The 14,441-nt window shown below is 38.0% G+C and overlaps 1 protein-coding gene across 2 annotated transcripts in view; it reads left to right on the top strand.

Moving 5' to 3' along the window:
- The window catches only part of LOC106092497 (high affinity cAMP-specific and IBMX-insensitive 3',5'-cyclic phosphodiesterase 8-like), a 287,871-nt gene that overhangs the window by 97,907 nt on the left and 175,523 nt on the right, over positions 1–14,441 (top strand). Inside the window, exon 4 of one of the 2 annotated variants that reach the window (XM_059370600.1) lies at positions 14,147–14,231. In XM_059370600.1, the coding sequence (XP_059226583.1) occupies positions 14,147–14,231 (85 nt within the window). Of the gene's footprint in view, positions 1–1,672; positions 1,763–14,146; positions 14,232–14,441 lie in introns of those variants that run through there. The other variant, XM_059370601.1, reaches the window with a different exon arrangement.

The raw sequence follows: 14,441 nt of genomic DNA, 5'->3' as shown, positions 1-14,441 counted from the left end.
GAATTAAATAAAAGGTATTTGAATATAGAATACGAATCTGATATCCAAATATGGGACCAAGTGTTTGGGGGGCCACCTCACACCAAAAACATCCCCCAAAGGGGAAAAATTTACGACCATAGCAATATGGGGCTCAAATGAAAGGTACTTGGGAGTAGAGCACGAAAATGATATCGACATTGGGGCGAAATAACTGAAAGTCCGTACCAGCAGCCCAAAACAGGACTTATTTCCTGCCAGTGTCAGTATAGGGCTCTGATTAAATAAGAGAGTGAAAGAAGGTTCAGCGGAGCGGGCCCTGTCCAGCTATCTTATATATAAAACTCAATTTGTGTTTGTTTGTTTGTTCCGTATAGACTCAAAAATGGCTAAACCGATTATCTTGAAATTTTCAAAGATTGTGTAGGTTGGTCCGGAAGGAAACATAGGCTTTATAATTTTTTGATATCGGGAGGGGGCGGACCTTCCCCCTTACCCCAAACTTCATAATAAAAGTTGTGTCCAAGCTCCTGGGGGCCGCTCCAGCCCCAAAATCCCTTAAAATAGGTTTATTTGACGATCATGACAATATGGGACTCAAATGAAGAATATTCGGGAGTAGATTACGAATATGGTAAGAAAGAAGGAATAGACTTTATAATTTATTGATAACGGAAGGTGGCGGACGCTCCGTCGTTATCCCCTAAAACACCACCCAAAATCAAAATTGGACCGATAAAGACAATATGGGTATCCAATGAAAAGTATGCGGGAGTAGATAACGAATCTGGCATACAAATTCATCTCGAAGTATAGGCGGGTCACACCACCCCCACAAAAACGCCCAAAATGGGCACATTAGCCAATCACGGATATATGGGACTCGGTTTGTTTGTTCTGTATAGACTGAAAACAGCAGAACCGATTTTCTCGAAATTTTCGCATATTGTGTATGTTGGTCTGGAAGGAAACATAGGCTATATAATTTTTCGGTATCGGAAGGGGGACGGACCCTCCCTCTTATCAAAATGAAAAGTGTACCGATCGGGACAATATAGGTATCAAATGAAAGGTATTGGAGAGTAGAATACGAATATTGTATTAAAATTTAAATCTAAGTACCCATCGGACCGCCCCAACCCCAAAACTCCCCCAAACAGACATATTGGACATTCATTTCAATATGGGGCTCAAATGAAAGGTATTCGGTAGTAGATTTCGAATCTGGCATACACAATCAGATCGAAGTATAGGGGGTTACGTCAACCCTCATAAACGCCATGAGATCCATTATGATTATGTGATACTTGGCTGGACCGATTTTCTTAAAATTTTCTTAGATTGTGTACGTTTGTCTAGAAGGAAACACAGGCTATATAATTTTTTGATATTGGGTGGGGGCGGACCCTCCCCTTACCCCAAAAAGGCCACCCATATCTGAAAGTGGTCCGATGGGCACAAACAGGGTATCAAATGAAAGGCATTGGAGACCAGAAAACGAATTTGGTATTAAAATTTGGGCCCAAGTGTCTAGCGATCCCCCCCCCCCCCACCTTAAAAATTCTATGAACAGATATATTTGAAGTTCATGCCAATGCGGGAGCCAAGAGTTTTGGGGTATGCCCTAAAGCACCCCCTGAACTGAACTTCATTTCCACTGGGAATTAAGAACGAATTTTTTATTTATTTTCAGTGCAAAGTGCCGGTGAACGCCTCAGCCCCAAAACACCCTCCAAACGGTTCATATTCACTGGCAATGGCAATATGAGACTCAAATTAAAGGGATTTGAAAGTGCGGCACGAATTTGATTTCCATATTGGAGTCGAAATGTCTGAGGTGCATTACAGATGCACCTCACACATTACCCTGAGGAAGAACATTACCACCAGGAATCGAGAAGGGACAAATTCTCACACATCAATGAGTGCTTTCCGATTCAAGTTTACACTCAATGATAAGGTACCTTTTTTATAGCCAAGTCCGAACGGCGTTCCGCAGTTCGACGCCTCTTTGGGGAAAATAACCGAAAAAAGACCATGCATGGCATTGTACCTCGCACATGTCGCCAACATTGAGAGGGGATAAACACCGCTTTGTCCAATACTCTCGACAGGATTCGAACGCGTTCAGCGTTATAGGCTGCAATGGCACGAATGCAATGGCGCAGGTGGGGAGTTTGTTTTATTTAGCTTGCATCGCTAAAGAGGAGCCATCGGAACATTTTAAATTGTATTGACCTATAACCAGCATAATGTTAGAACAGCTGCTATTGACTGATTTAATTGATTAAATTAATTTTTATTGAATTCAACGCATTGCAATAGATTTCCAATCAGCTGATCCACGCTGTACAAAAAATTGAGAGACACCATTGAATTAAAGAAAAATCAATTTCTTGGTTTTTAGAAACAAATTTTTGTAAATTTTAATGCCCGAACTTCGTTCAAGTCATAATGGTTTTAATCGAAATCGAAGTCAAGCAAATGTTTAAACAATTTTACCAAAACAGCAAAAAACAACATCCCCTTCAACCACTCATTATAATTTAGTGAATTTGTTAGTTACACCCAGAAGGAAGAGAGATAGACCCATTGATAAGTATACCGATCGACTCAGAATCACTTTATGATTCTGTCCATGTTAATTTGTGTACAAAGTATAGGTCGCAATTTTCATCTGATCGTCTTCAAATTTGGCAGAAGCATTTTCTTGGGCGTATTGAAATTGGAAAAAATTGGTTCAGATTTGGATATAGCTCTCATATACATGTTCGTCCGATTAGGACTAAAAATGCAATTATATCACCATTTTTAAACCGATTCTCACGACATTTTGCACGAGAAGTTCTCTTATAAGTCTCGACATTACTGGTCCGATCCGATTTGGATTAAAATTGCAATTACATCGTCATTTGTAAACCGAACCGAAACCGAACCTGACGAGTGATTTTCCTATGAGTCTCGACATTATTGGCGAATGTCATAGAAATCGGTTCAGATTGGGGTTAGCTCCCATACGTTCGTCCGATTTGGAATAACATTGCAATAATTTGGTCATTTGTTAACCGATTCGCACGAAAATTGACACAAAGGATTTCCATATGAAACCCAGTATTACTATTGAATTAAATAGAAATCGGTTCAGATTTAGATAAATCTCTCATATATATTTTCCTCCGTTTTTGAATAATATTCAATAATTTAGTCATTTATTTAGCCAATCTTCACAAAATTGGGACGAAGGTTTCTCTCATAACTCTTCTGATGACAGATGAATTTTAAAGAAATACGTTCAGTTTTAGATATACCCTCCATATGTATGCATCTCCCGATATTCACTTTTAAGGCCAACCCACATTTTTTTCAAAACCGAAATTTTTTTTTTTTTAATAGTGGTAGCTATTGGGTGCAGTAACTGACACATCGGCGGGGACATTTGGTCATAAAGTCAGAGCTGAATTTTACACTGATTGCTAACACAGTGCAAATATCTTTTGGAAGTTGTATTAATGGCTTTGAACTGTAGACAACGGCAACGGCTCTTGCACCGAGTGCCCAGATTCGCATTAACGACGAAAAATATCCAAGAATAGAGCTGCCTTAGAAAAATTCTAGCTCGAGTTAGGAAAGAGGTATGGTAATGAAATTTGGGTTGGCGTAAAGTAAATAACTGAAACAGTTACAACAATTTTTCCCGTCATATTTTGAGGGAAAATTGGCTGTCAAAAGTCGGAATTTTTTTATATCCCAAAAATCAAACGAAAACTTTTCTCAAAATTCTTAGGAGTGAGATTGCTGGAATCCATTTTAATGCCCTTTTTGCATTTAAAAATCATTAAATTCAGTTTTTTTCCCAAAATGGTCATAAAATATTAAGAAAATGATTTTTTTGTTGTAGGGGTTTAGGAAAAAAGAATAAAAAACATTTTGAAAGTCTTAGTGCCTAAATGTACGAATTAAAAAAAAAAAAAACTCTAGTCGGCCGATAAATATTGTCAAGGTGTAACTGTGTCGCAATTTTGAGATCTTTAGCACAATCCGTAAATACAGTACCATTTTGCACGTTTTAGCACCTAAATGTACAAATTTCAAAACAATCCTTTAGTCTTCGTCACATACTGCTAGGATGTACATGTATCACAAATGTAGCCAAGTCTGTAAATAAAGTACCGCTTTAGTACCAAAATGAACGAATATCAACTAAATCTGCTAGTCGTCCGGTACATACTACCAAGATGTGCCTGTATCCCGAATTTCAGATCTGTAGCTCAATCTTTAAAGAAAGTGCTTAAAAGTATCAACTACAGCACTTAAGTACTTTTTATCCCAATCCTGGTACGATTTAAAAATTTCATATTTAGTACAACTTATGGTATATTTGTCAAGACATCGATAATTTTAACAATTTTTTTAATTTTACCCTTCTCCGTCCACTGTAAAAGTAAATAAGCTTTTTGGTACCAAAATGTATGATTTGTTAAAAAATCACTTAGTCAGCCTACATATATTTCTAGTAGAATCTACATGTTAAATTTCAGAGCTCTTGTTCAATCCGTAAAGAAAGTATGAAATGGTACCAAATACGCCCTATGCAAATTTCACCTATTTCGTACCTTTTTTGTTTCTAAATGTCCAAAAACTCTTTGTGCATCCCAATTTAGGTTGCCACAATGTACCTAAATTCCAAAATTTAAGCTCTAGCCAAATTAACGAACAAGGTATCAAAAAGTACCAATTGCGATTTTAAACGTACGATTTTTCCCACTCCCGGTACTATTTTGGGAAATATTTGTCACCAACACTTATTTCTGCGGAAAATCATAATTTTAGCCTCTCAAGACCCACATTCGCGCCTACAATTCAAGACCCACATTCGTGCCAAATTCCATGACTCTAGCTTTAGCCGTTTGGACTGGGTGTTGATCAGTTAATTAGCCAAACAGACAAACACGCGTTTTTATATATAGGCATAAAATTTCATCAAAATCGGACAACTGAATCAAGGGTCAGGCATTAAGAGTTAAAATTTTGTTTTTAAAAATATTTATTGAAATTTGTCTATAAAAAAATTTTTAGGAAAATGTTGTTTGGGGCAGATAAGCATAATAAAAAAACTTTAAAAATATTTATGCAAAATTTAAATTCTGGTTTTAAAAAATAATCTCGAGGTTAGGTTGTCTTTAGAGAGTTTTTCGCTGAAGGTTAGTCCTTAAAAAAATTCATTAAAATGTAGTCTTTAGAAAAAATTTTATCATTTTTTTTTTAAATTTTGTCTTTAGAAAAAATTTTAAAAAAATTTGGTCTTAAAAAAATAATTTTCAGGGCGTCTGACCCGTGCTGAATTTTTTTCATAAGATAATATTATGCTGAAATTTTTGTCTCTAGAAAAATATCATTAAAATTTTTTTACAAAAAATTTCATTAAAATTGAGTTTTTACTAAGAAATTCATTATAATTTCGTCCTTAAGAAAAATAATTTGAAAGCGGCCCTGGCCTCAGCAAAATGTTGTATTTGTAGAATATTATAAATATGAAATTTTGTCATTATAAAAGATGTTGATGAAATTTTTCTTCAGACAAAATAATTTTTGCGGGTGCTCGGGCCAGAGGGCCTCCCCCTGGCTACGTCCCTGACTCCCATATAAACCGATTTCTCGATTTGACTTCTTGAGGCCCTGGAAGCCGCAATTTTTATCCGATGTGGCTGAAATTTTGCACATAGTTTTGTTATCACTTTCACCAACTGTGTCAAGTACGGTCCAAATCGGTTAAGAACCTGATATAGCTTCCATATGACCCGATCTCCCCATTTGACTTCTTGAGCTCCTGGAAGCTGTAATTTTTGTCCGATTTGGCTTCAATTTTGCACATAGGGTTCTAAACTTTTTCTTCAGACAAAATAATTTTTGGGGGAACTCGGGCCTGAGGGCCTCCCCCTGGCTACGTCGATTTCCCGATTAGACTTCTTGAGCTCCTGGAAGCCTCAATTTTTTTCAGATTTGACTGAAATTTTGCACATAGTATTATGTTATGACAATTGTGCGAAGCTCGGTCCAAATCGGTCAAGAATTGGATATAGCGCTCATGTAAACCGGTTTCTCGATCACCCCTGGTCGGTTCCTAAAGCTTTAATTTTTGCAGGTTTGACAGAAGTTTGGTATGTAGAATAATATTATGCCCTTCAACTAAATTTATTTTGTATAAATTTTTAAAATGGTGGTGGTGGTTCCCAATATTCGGTCCGGCCGAATTTTGCACGCTTTTACTTGTTTTTCGATACATCAAATTATCGTTTACCATTTTGATAAAGCGGAGGTTTTAAGAAAAGTTTTAATTGATAACTTCACTCACTTTGATATCAAACCACCACGTTATCTTGGGACTAATATGGCCAACTTTATATTTAGCTTAAAAAATTCCACACTGGCAAAAAAGTTTCATGTTCCTGTTTTTATACCCTCCACCATAGGATGGGGGTATACTAATTTCGTCATTCTGTTTGTAACTACTCGAAATACTCGTCTGAGACCCCATAAAGTATATATATTCTTGATCGTCGCGACATTTTATGTCGATCCGCCATGTCCGTCCGTCCGTCTGTATGTCGAAAGCACGCTAACTTCCGAAGGAGTAAAGCTAGCTGCTTGAGGTCGGTTGAAACTGTAAATGGGCCATATCGGTCCATGTTTTGATATAGCTGCCATATAAACCGATCTTGGGTCTTGATTTCTTGAGCCTCTAGAATGCGCAATTCTTATCCGATAATAATGAAATTTTGCACGACGTGTTTTGTTATGATCACCAACAATTTTGCCAGGTATGGTTTAAATCAGTCCATAACCTGATATACCTGCCATATAAACCGATCTTGGCTCCTGACTTCTTGAGCCTCTAGAGGGCTCAATTCTTATCCGATTTGAATGAATTTTTGCATGACGTATTTTATTCTTACTTTCAACAACTGTGTCAAATAAGGTTTAAATCGGTTCATAACCTGATATAGCTGCCATATAAACCGATCTGGGATCTTGACTTCTTGAGCCTCTAAGGGTCGCAATTTTTATCCGATTTGTCTGAAATTTTGTACAACGGAGTCTCTCATGACCATCAACATACGTGTTTATTATGGTCTGAATCGGTCTATAGCCCGATACAGCTCCCATATAAATCGATCTCTCTATTTTACTTCTTGAGCCACCAAAGGGCGCAATTCTTATTCGAATTGGCTGACATTTTACACAGGTCTCCAACATATAATTTAATTGTGGTCCAAACCGGACCATATATAATATCGCTCTAATAGCTGAGCAAATCTTTTCTTATATCCTTTTTTTGCCTAAGAGGAGATGCCGGGAAAAGAACTCGACAAATGCGATCCATGGTGGAGGGCATATAAGATTCGGCCCGGCCACACTTAGCACGCTTTTACTTGTTTTACTTTAAATTAAAGCTAAAAATATTCCCAACAATGTAAGCTATGCCTTGTCATCAGGGAAGGTCTGTCGGAGACTATGGCGTATGTGAAATACATTTCCGACGTATAATACATACGTAGAAAACGCCGTAAACTTAGCCAACAAAATAGTTTTTGACAGAGTTGAAAATAAAAAGAAAATCGTACAACTACAATAGTTTAAGCTTTCGTGAATTTATGATTATGGCCACCCTGGTGCATAGGTAAGAAGGTTTGCCTAAAATAGAAAAGTTTAAGTTTGAATCCTGGCGAGCACATGAAATACATTTCAGCGTTTAGTCCCTCTCATTAATGGTGGTGTCGTTTGTGAGTATATTTACGTGGTTAAACTGCTCCGCAAGGCGGAACGCTGACTTTAAAACGATTTAAAGCAAAAACTTTTTATCATAAAACTTTGAAATATTTTTATACATAGGGGCTATAGCAACAAAAACCTATGCTAAACAATGATATGATGTCGAAACTAAAGAAATTACAGAGCTTTTTCGAGGTTTATGACATTTACTACTTTTTTTACGTTTATACAAGTATTTGACGTTTTCGACGTTTATATCTTTTTGACAGTCGAAACCCTTAAAAATCGTCACACGGATCATCAAATCATCAATGAGATTACGTCCGCTGATTTCCTGAGTGACGTATCCTGGCTAGCCGTCATTCCTTTGCGATCAGACCAAAGGAATGGGATCAGACCATAATAGTCACTATCGGCCGACCATCCGACTTCGTAACCTCTGAGCGCCGGAAGTTTATTAGTCAAAATAAGTTCGATTGGGTCGCTTCAGAGAGTACACCAATTGCCTACTCAGTGAGCAGACACTCCCTCAAGTGTGCTACACTCAGAGAAATTTGTTAGTAAAAACAGCAAAACTGTTTGCTGTAAGAACAGAAAGACTGCTGAAAATGTGTTTTTTTTTTGCTAAAACAGCAACTATTCTGCTATTTTCAGATGTTAAATATTTGAAAATAGCCTAAACATTTCAAAAATAAATAAACATATTTTAATGTTTCATCTTTTCTTATAATTTAAGGGCAGACAAATTAACTACTATAATAATATATATTGTATATGGCTTTGAACTTAAACTGGAAATGAACAGATATTCAACGAACAGAACCGAACATAACATACACAATTTCAATAAAGTGTTTTCTTAAGACAAAATTTTAATGCAGTTTTTATTTATAGAATTTTGTAATCAAATGGTTTTTAAAGACAAAATGTATAAATAAAATGTTTCTAAACACAAAATTTCAAGGACATTTTTAAAGACGATATTTCAAAGAAAGTTATTGACGATAAAATTTTTTTGATTTTTTCCACAATTTTTCTAAAGGAAATCCATATATAATATTATTTCTAAAAATAAAAGTTGATAAAATTTTCTCATAAAAAATAAACGTCTATCAAATTTTCTCTAAGGAAAAAATTTCAATGAAATTTGTTCTAAAGACAAGGTTAGGTTAGGTTAAGTGGCAGTCTGCCATAAGACTCACTTAGACGTTTTCGTCCATTGTTATTCCACAGGAACAGAAGAAGAAAGATACCTCCTAGTTCCTACCGTTGAACCACCCTGATCAATTTTAAAAGCCCAACAACTTGCGAATTTTCACATCCATTTAATCAGACAGGTTTTCAAAGAAATGAGAACCTAAGGTGAAACTCTTTCTGATTGCTAGAGTGGGACACACATATGACAGTGACCTGTCATGACGGACACAATGACTGAGACGTCTGTTCTAGCCAGTGATAGCAAAGCGGAAAACCTCTTCAAGTCTAAATTAGGCCACAAAGTTTTGGAATGCTCATATCCCCCTCTTTGTGACCATCTATCATTCCTTGTCCTTCGGGCCTGGTCCTGAAAACTTAACATGTCGCTAGAGGCATACCCACAGATTCCAGTATCCCTGGAATGTGTAGGGCAGTTCCAAGTCTCGCAAGTTCGTCCGCTTTACAATTCCCTGGGATATCTCTGTGGCCCGGCACCTAGAACAGGTGAATTTGAAACTGTTCAGCCATCTCGTTGAAAGAATTTCCCGGAAAATGTATATTAAGGAGTAGTTCTAGTGTTTCCTCATAAGATATTGTCCATACATTTTCTGACTGGTGAGGATACCCCACCGTAATAGGTCTCGAGGACAGCATCTTCCTTAGTCTAGAGGCCTCAGATGTATCCTCCACGAAGCAACAGAATTCCACATAGGATTTGTTCCGTGCCTTTATCAGTTCGCTCTTATAGTTTCTAAATGTCCCAATCGTGTTGTGCTCTTGTGGCTTTCGCTCTGTTAAAGACTTTTCTGCAGTCCTTCCTTAGACCAACTAGCTCTGGGGTCCGCCATGGCGGTCGCTGTTTGCCCCTCGGCTTGGCACTAGAACATGCTGACGCAAGCGAGACATTCAGGGCCTTCGTGGTCCTTCCTTTCTGGACATGCAGAATTTATCCCTATCCGGATTTCTTCTGTTTAGCCGAGGGACCATTTCTGCAGTATTTTCTCCAAGGAGGAGAAGAAGCTGTGGTCATCCAAAACTTTCCAGTAGCATATTCTTGCGCTTATATCTTACGGTACAAAGGATAAATCTAGTATCTCCTGTCTGTTCCTGGTAATAGAGGTCGGTTTATCCCCTTTATTACAAATCGCCAGATTGCAACTTATAATATATTCGATAAGTAGCTCACCCCTTTCGTTGACTCCGAATTTCCCCATATCTGGTGATCACACCAAAACACGAATAACTTTTTTATCCGTCAAAAACAAAATAAAGTAATTGCGGATTTTTTAAAAGAAAGTAAATGCATTTTTAATAAAACTTAGAATGAACTTTAATCAAATATATAATTGCCATTTTGTTCGATAACCTTTTGCCATCTTCCTGGCAAATTTAGTATTCCACGCTCATAGAATTTCTGGCTTTTATCTGCAAAAAACTGAATCAAGTGCGATTTTGAAATAAATGGTAGTATTATGGTGCAAGGTCAGGGCTATATGGTGGATGCATCAAAAGTTCCCAGCCAAGCTCACTCCGTTTTTGGCGAGTGACCAAAGATGTGTGCGGTCTAGCGTTGTCCTGGTGGAATATGACACCTTTACGATTGACCAATTCTGGTCGCTTCTCCTTGATGGCTGTATTCAATTTGTCCAATTGTTGACAGTAAACATCCGAATTAATCGTTTGGTTCCTTGGAAGCAGCTCAAAATATACCACACCCTTCCAATCCCACCAAACAGACAGCATAACCTTCTTTTGGTGGATATCAGCCTTTGAAGTGGTTTGAGCTGGTTCACCATGCTTGGACCATGATCGTTTTCGACTAACGTTGTTGTAAACAATCCATTTTTCATCTCCAGTTATGATTCGTTTTAAAAACGGATCGAATTCATTGCGTGCGTTTAAGGTGCATATCACATGCGTTGATTCGGTTTGTTAAATGAATTTCTTTCAATACATGTGGTACCCAAATATAAAGCTTTTTCACCAGTCCAAGACTTTTTATGTGATAATGAACGGTTGATATTGGTATATTTAACTTCTCTCCTATCTCGCGCTCAGTTACATGACGATCCAATTCGATTAATGCTTTGATTTTGTCATCATCAACTTTATTTGGCCGACCTGAACGTGGCTCATCTTTAAGTGAAAAATCTCCAGAACGGAATTTGCGAAACCAATTTTGACACTGTCTTCCTTTTAAGGCTTTATCACCATACACATCTCGTAACTTTTTAGCAAAAGAAGAGAAAATCGAATATACCTAACTCACAAAATCTAAAAATAACGCTTATTTTTTTATCAAACTTTGTACATTACAATAAGCTAATAATGCCATTTTTTACAGTCGTATTTCATTATACCCTCCACCGTAGGATGGGTGCGTACTAATTTCGTCAGTCCGTTTGTAACGTATCAAAATATTGATCTGAAACCCACCTATACAAACTATAGACCTTCAGTTTCAACTTGTTGAATCCGTAGGATACAACCCCTTCAGACTTGTTGAGGTTTGCGAGACAGCCGGAGTTTAGTACGAATACTGCATGTCTCCGATCACCATCACCTCATCCAATATACCAATCTTCCAGTCGGTGGTTGAAAGATTGGGATTACATTCCCTTAGTCTTCCAAGTATGGATTCAAGCATGCGTCATTGGTTGAGAAGAAATATCTTCCTTCTTGACTAAATCTAGTGCTGCACCTGGCCAGATCTCACCAATCTTTTTTAGCACACAACGATACATTTCAATTGAGCGTTGATCCCCGAAAGCAATTAGTCTGTATCGGCCCCGATAGCAGCCTGCATCGTCACATTGGAGTATACTGATGACAGTTCATTGACCATCCCAATTCAAACATTCCTAGGTATGCAGCCCTGTTCTTCTCCTAGGCCGAAGAATAGGTTCGTCCTTGTCCTTAAAATTCGAAGCAAGTGTCTTCGTCAAAAGCCCCTGTGACCAGTCGTCTGTCGGCTAGTGGAGCCTGGAGCTGCCGCTCCACCAGTCGAGGTTTCAGTAGCAGACAACATATACTAAGCCTACTCCCGGGCTCTAGTTCTGCCACTCCACTGGAAACAGACGCGGATCACCAACAGCCTAATGGATACCACTTTCGTAGCTATCCTTGAGTGGCTTAAATTTTTCTTTTAAAAAATAATGGCCTATTATGAAACGTCCGCTCCACTCATCAAAAGAGCGACGGTTGGCGAGTTAACTGTGACTGACCTCACCAGTAGCCACGGCGTTGAGGGACTACTTGGCTGTGGCTTTAATCAGACAGATTGTGGCACTGGACCCATCGAAAACATTCGATGGCTCCATGCCAAACTATTAGGGGACATCGCCAACAAGTTCCTTCAGCCAGGCCTGAAAGGCTAGGTCACGAACTATCTGTGTGGTCACCAGTCGTTTATGAAATTTAGGGATAAGAATCGTATACCCATAGAGTGAAACCTCTGCTTATCCTCTATTTCGACCCCTCTAGACGGCACAGAAATCGTATCATTTGATGATTGTACGATCAGGCCTCACGCATTGTTGACGTCTATGCTAGGTTAAACGTCTACCTCAACGAACCGGGTGAATGTCGTCCTTGGAGAACGACCGCTACCCATCACACCTGAAAGAGTTCACCTCGCCGCACAAAAAAAAGGGAAAGCTTTGGCTCAACTACAATTCGGCAGATCCAGCCGGCTCAACTCCTACAGAGCAAGGATTGATCTCAACGTGCAGGTCCGGATTGTGACCTGGGACCACACGACACACATCACCTGTTTAACTTCCCAGCCAGACCCACTCGCCGCAGACCAGATCCCTCTGGACACACATCACCTGGATTTGGATATTCAACAGAACCAAGCAGACGAAAGAGCACAACATACTGTTACAAGAAGAACATCAATGAGACGCCACCATGCCGATAAAAGAAGCAAATTAATACCAGGACAAAATAATATAATCCTAAGCATCCCCAAATGAACAAAAAGTATTTTGTGGATTACAGCCGCATCTTAGGGACCAAAATGCATTATTTTACCGCGGAAAATATGCCTTGACTTCTTAAGCCGCTATAGTGCGCAATTCTCACCTGACTTAGCTGAAATTTAGCATGAGGTGTTTTGTAATGACTTCCAATATTTGTGCTTAGTATGGCGCAAATCGGTACATAACCTGATATAGCTGCCATTTAAATGGATCTGGGATCTTGACTTCTTGAGCCTCTAGAGGGCGCAATTTTCATCCGATTTGGCAGAAATTTTGTACAACGCCATCTATCATGACCTTCAACATACGTGTTCAATATGGTATGAATCGATCTATAGCTTGATACAGCTCCCATATAAACCGTTCTCCCGATTTGACCTCTAAGCCCCTACAAGGCGCAATTCTTAACCAAATGGACGAAAATATTAAACAATCACTTCTGCAATGTTCAGCATTTAATTCATTTATGGTCCAAATCGGACTACGACTTGATATACCTCCAATGGCATAACAGTTCTTATTCATTACTCTTTATTTGCCTAAAAAGAGATACTGCGTAAAGGACTCGAAAAATGCTATCCATGGTGGAGGGTATCTAGGTTTCGGCCCGGCCGAACTTAGCACGCTCTTACTTGTTTTTTCATAATGTTATCACTTTTGTCTCTTCTTCAGTTGTATGAACCCCGCGAACCGTTTTAAGAGGTAAATGCTTTAATTAACGATACGAATATGATTATAAAGCATGGGTCTTAATGAGTAGTAACCATTTGTTTTTCTTTGCTCTTGGATCATAAGTTACAAATGGAAGACAATTCATACGTAATTACAACGTTTTGATGAGACTATTAAGTGCATCCGTTATTTAAATTAGATTTAATGTCAAATGTGAGTTCACTGTTCAAAATTCAATAGGTCTATGAATAGTCAGGTTGAGCTTTTAACAGAAGTAACCATGTTTTCTTATTATATTTTTTCATATTATTCTTAGTAACTGTTGTCCCTATTATCTTCTCCTCCACTGTATGTACGATAGTCGAACCTCGTGTAGATTTCGCGTTCTTACTTGAAGTTTTTTTGAGCATTCATTCACTATATAGTTTATTCAGAATGCGAAGAGTAGACTGCAGTATCGTAGGAATATATAATATAGTCCCTTAAATATTAAGCTATAAGTCAATGAAAATTTATTTAGATATTTTTCCTCGTTTCTCTTTCAGATGAGCAGCGGCAAAAAAGATTCCATAGTAACGGTAGCGGCGTTAGGAAACTTTACGCATACCGTCGTGAGGCGCGCAACAGGAAGTGAGTCATTCTTATAACAATTACAAAATGAATTTATCCAGTTTTAAAATCACCATATTTTATTTCACTCAAAAAAGCGAACGCAAATGAATGAAAATTTAACTAAATGGTAGTAAACTTTACCATGATTTGGCGCTTAAGATTTTTGTTTGTCCCAATTGGTATACACAATTCCTTGTTTTAGGTATATGCGAGTAAACTCAAATATAC

The sequence above is a fragment of the Stomoxys calcitrans genome, chromosome 5 (genome assembly GCF_963082655.1).
Source record: "Stomoxys calcitrans chromosome 5, idStoCalc2.1, whole genome shotgun sequence".
Classification (NCBI taxonomy): domain Eukaryota; kingdom Metazoa; phylum Arthropoda; class Insecta; order Diptera; family Muscidae; genus Stomoxys; species Stomoxys calcitrans.
Note: the sequence above shows the minus strand (reverse complement) of the source record. Positions and strands in the feature narration are given on the sequence as shown.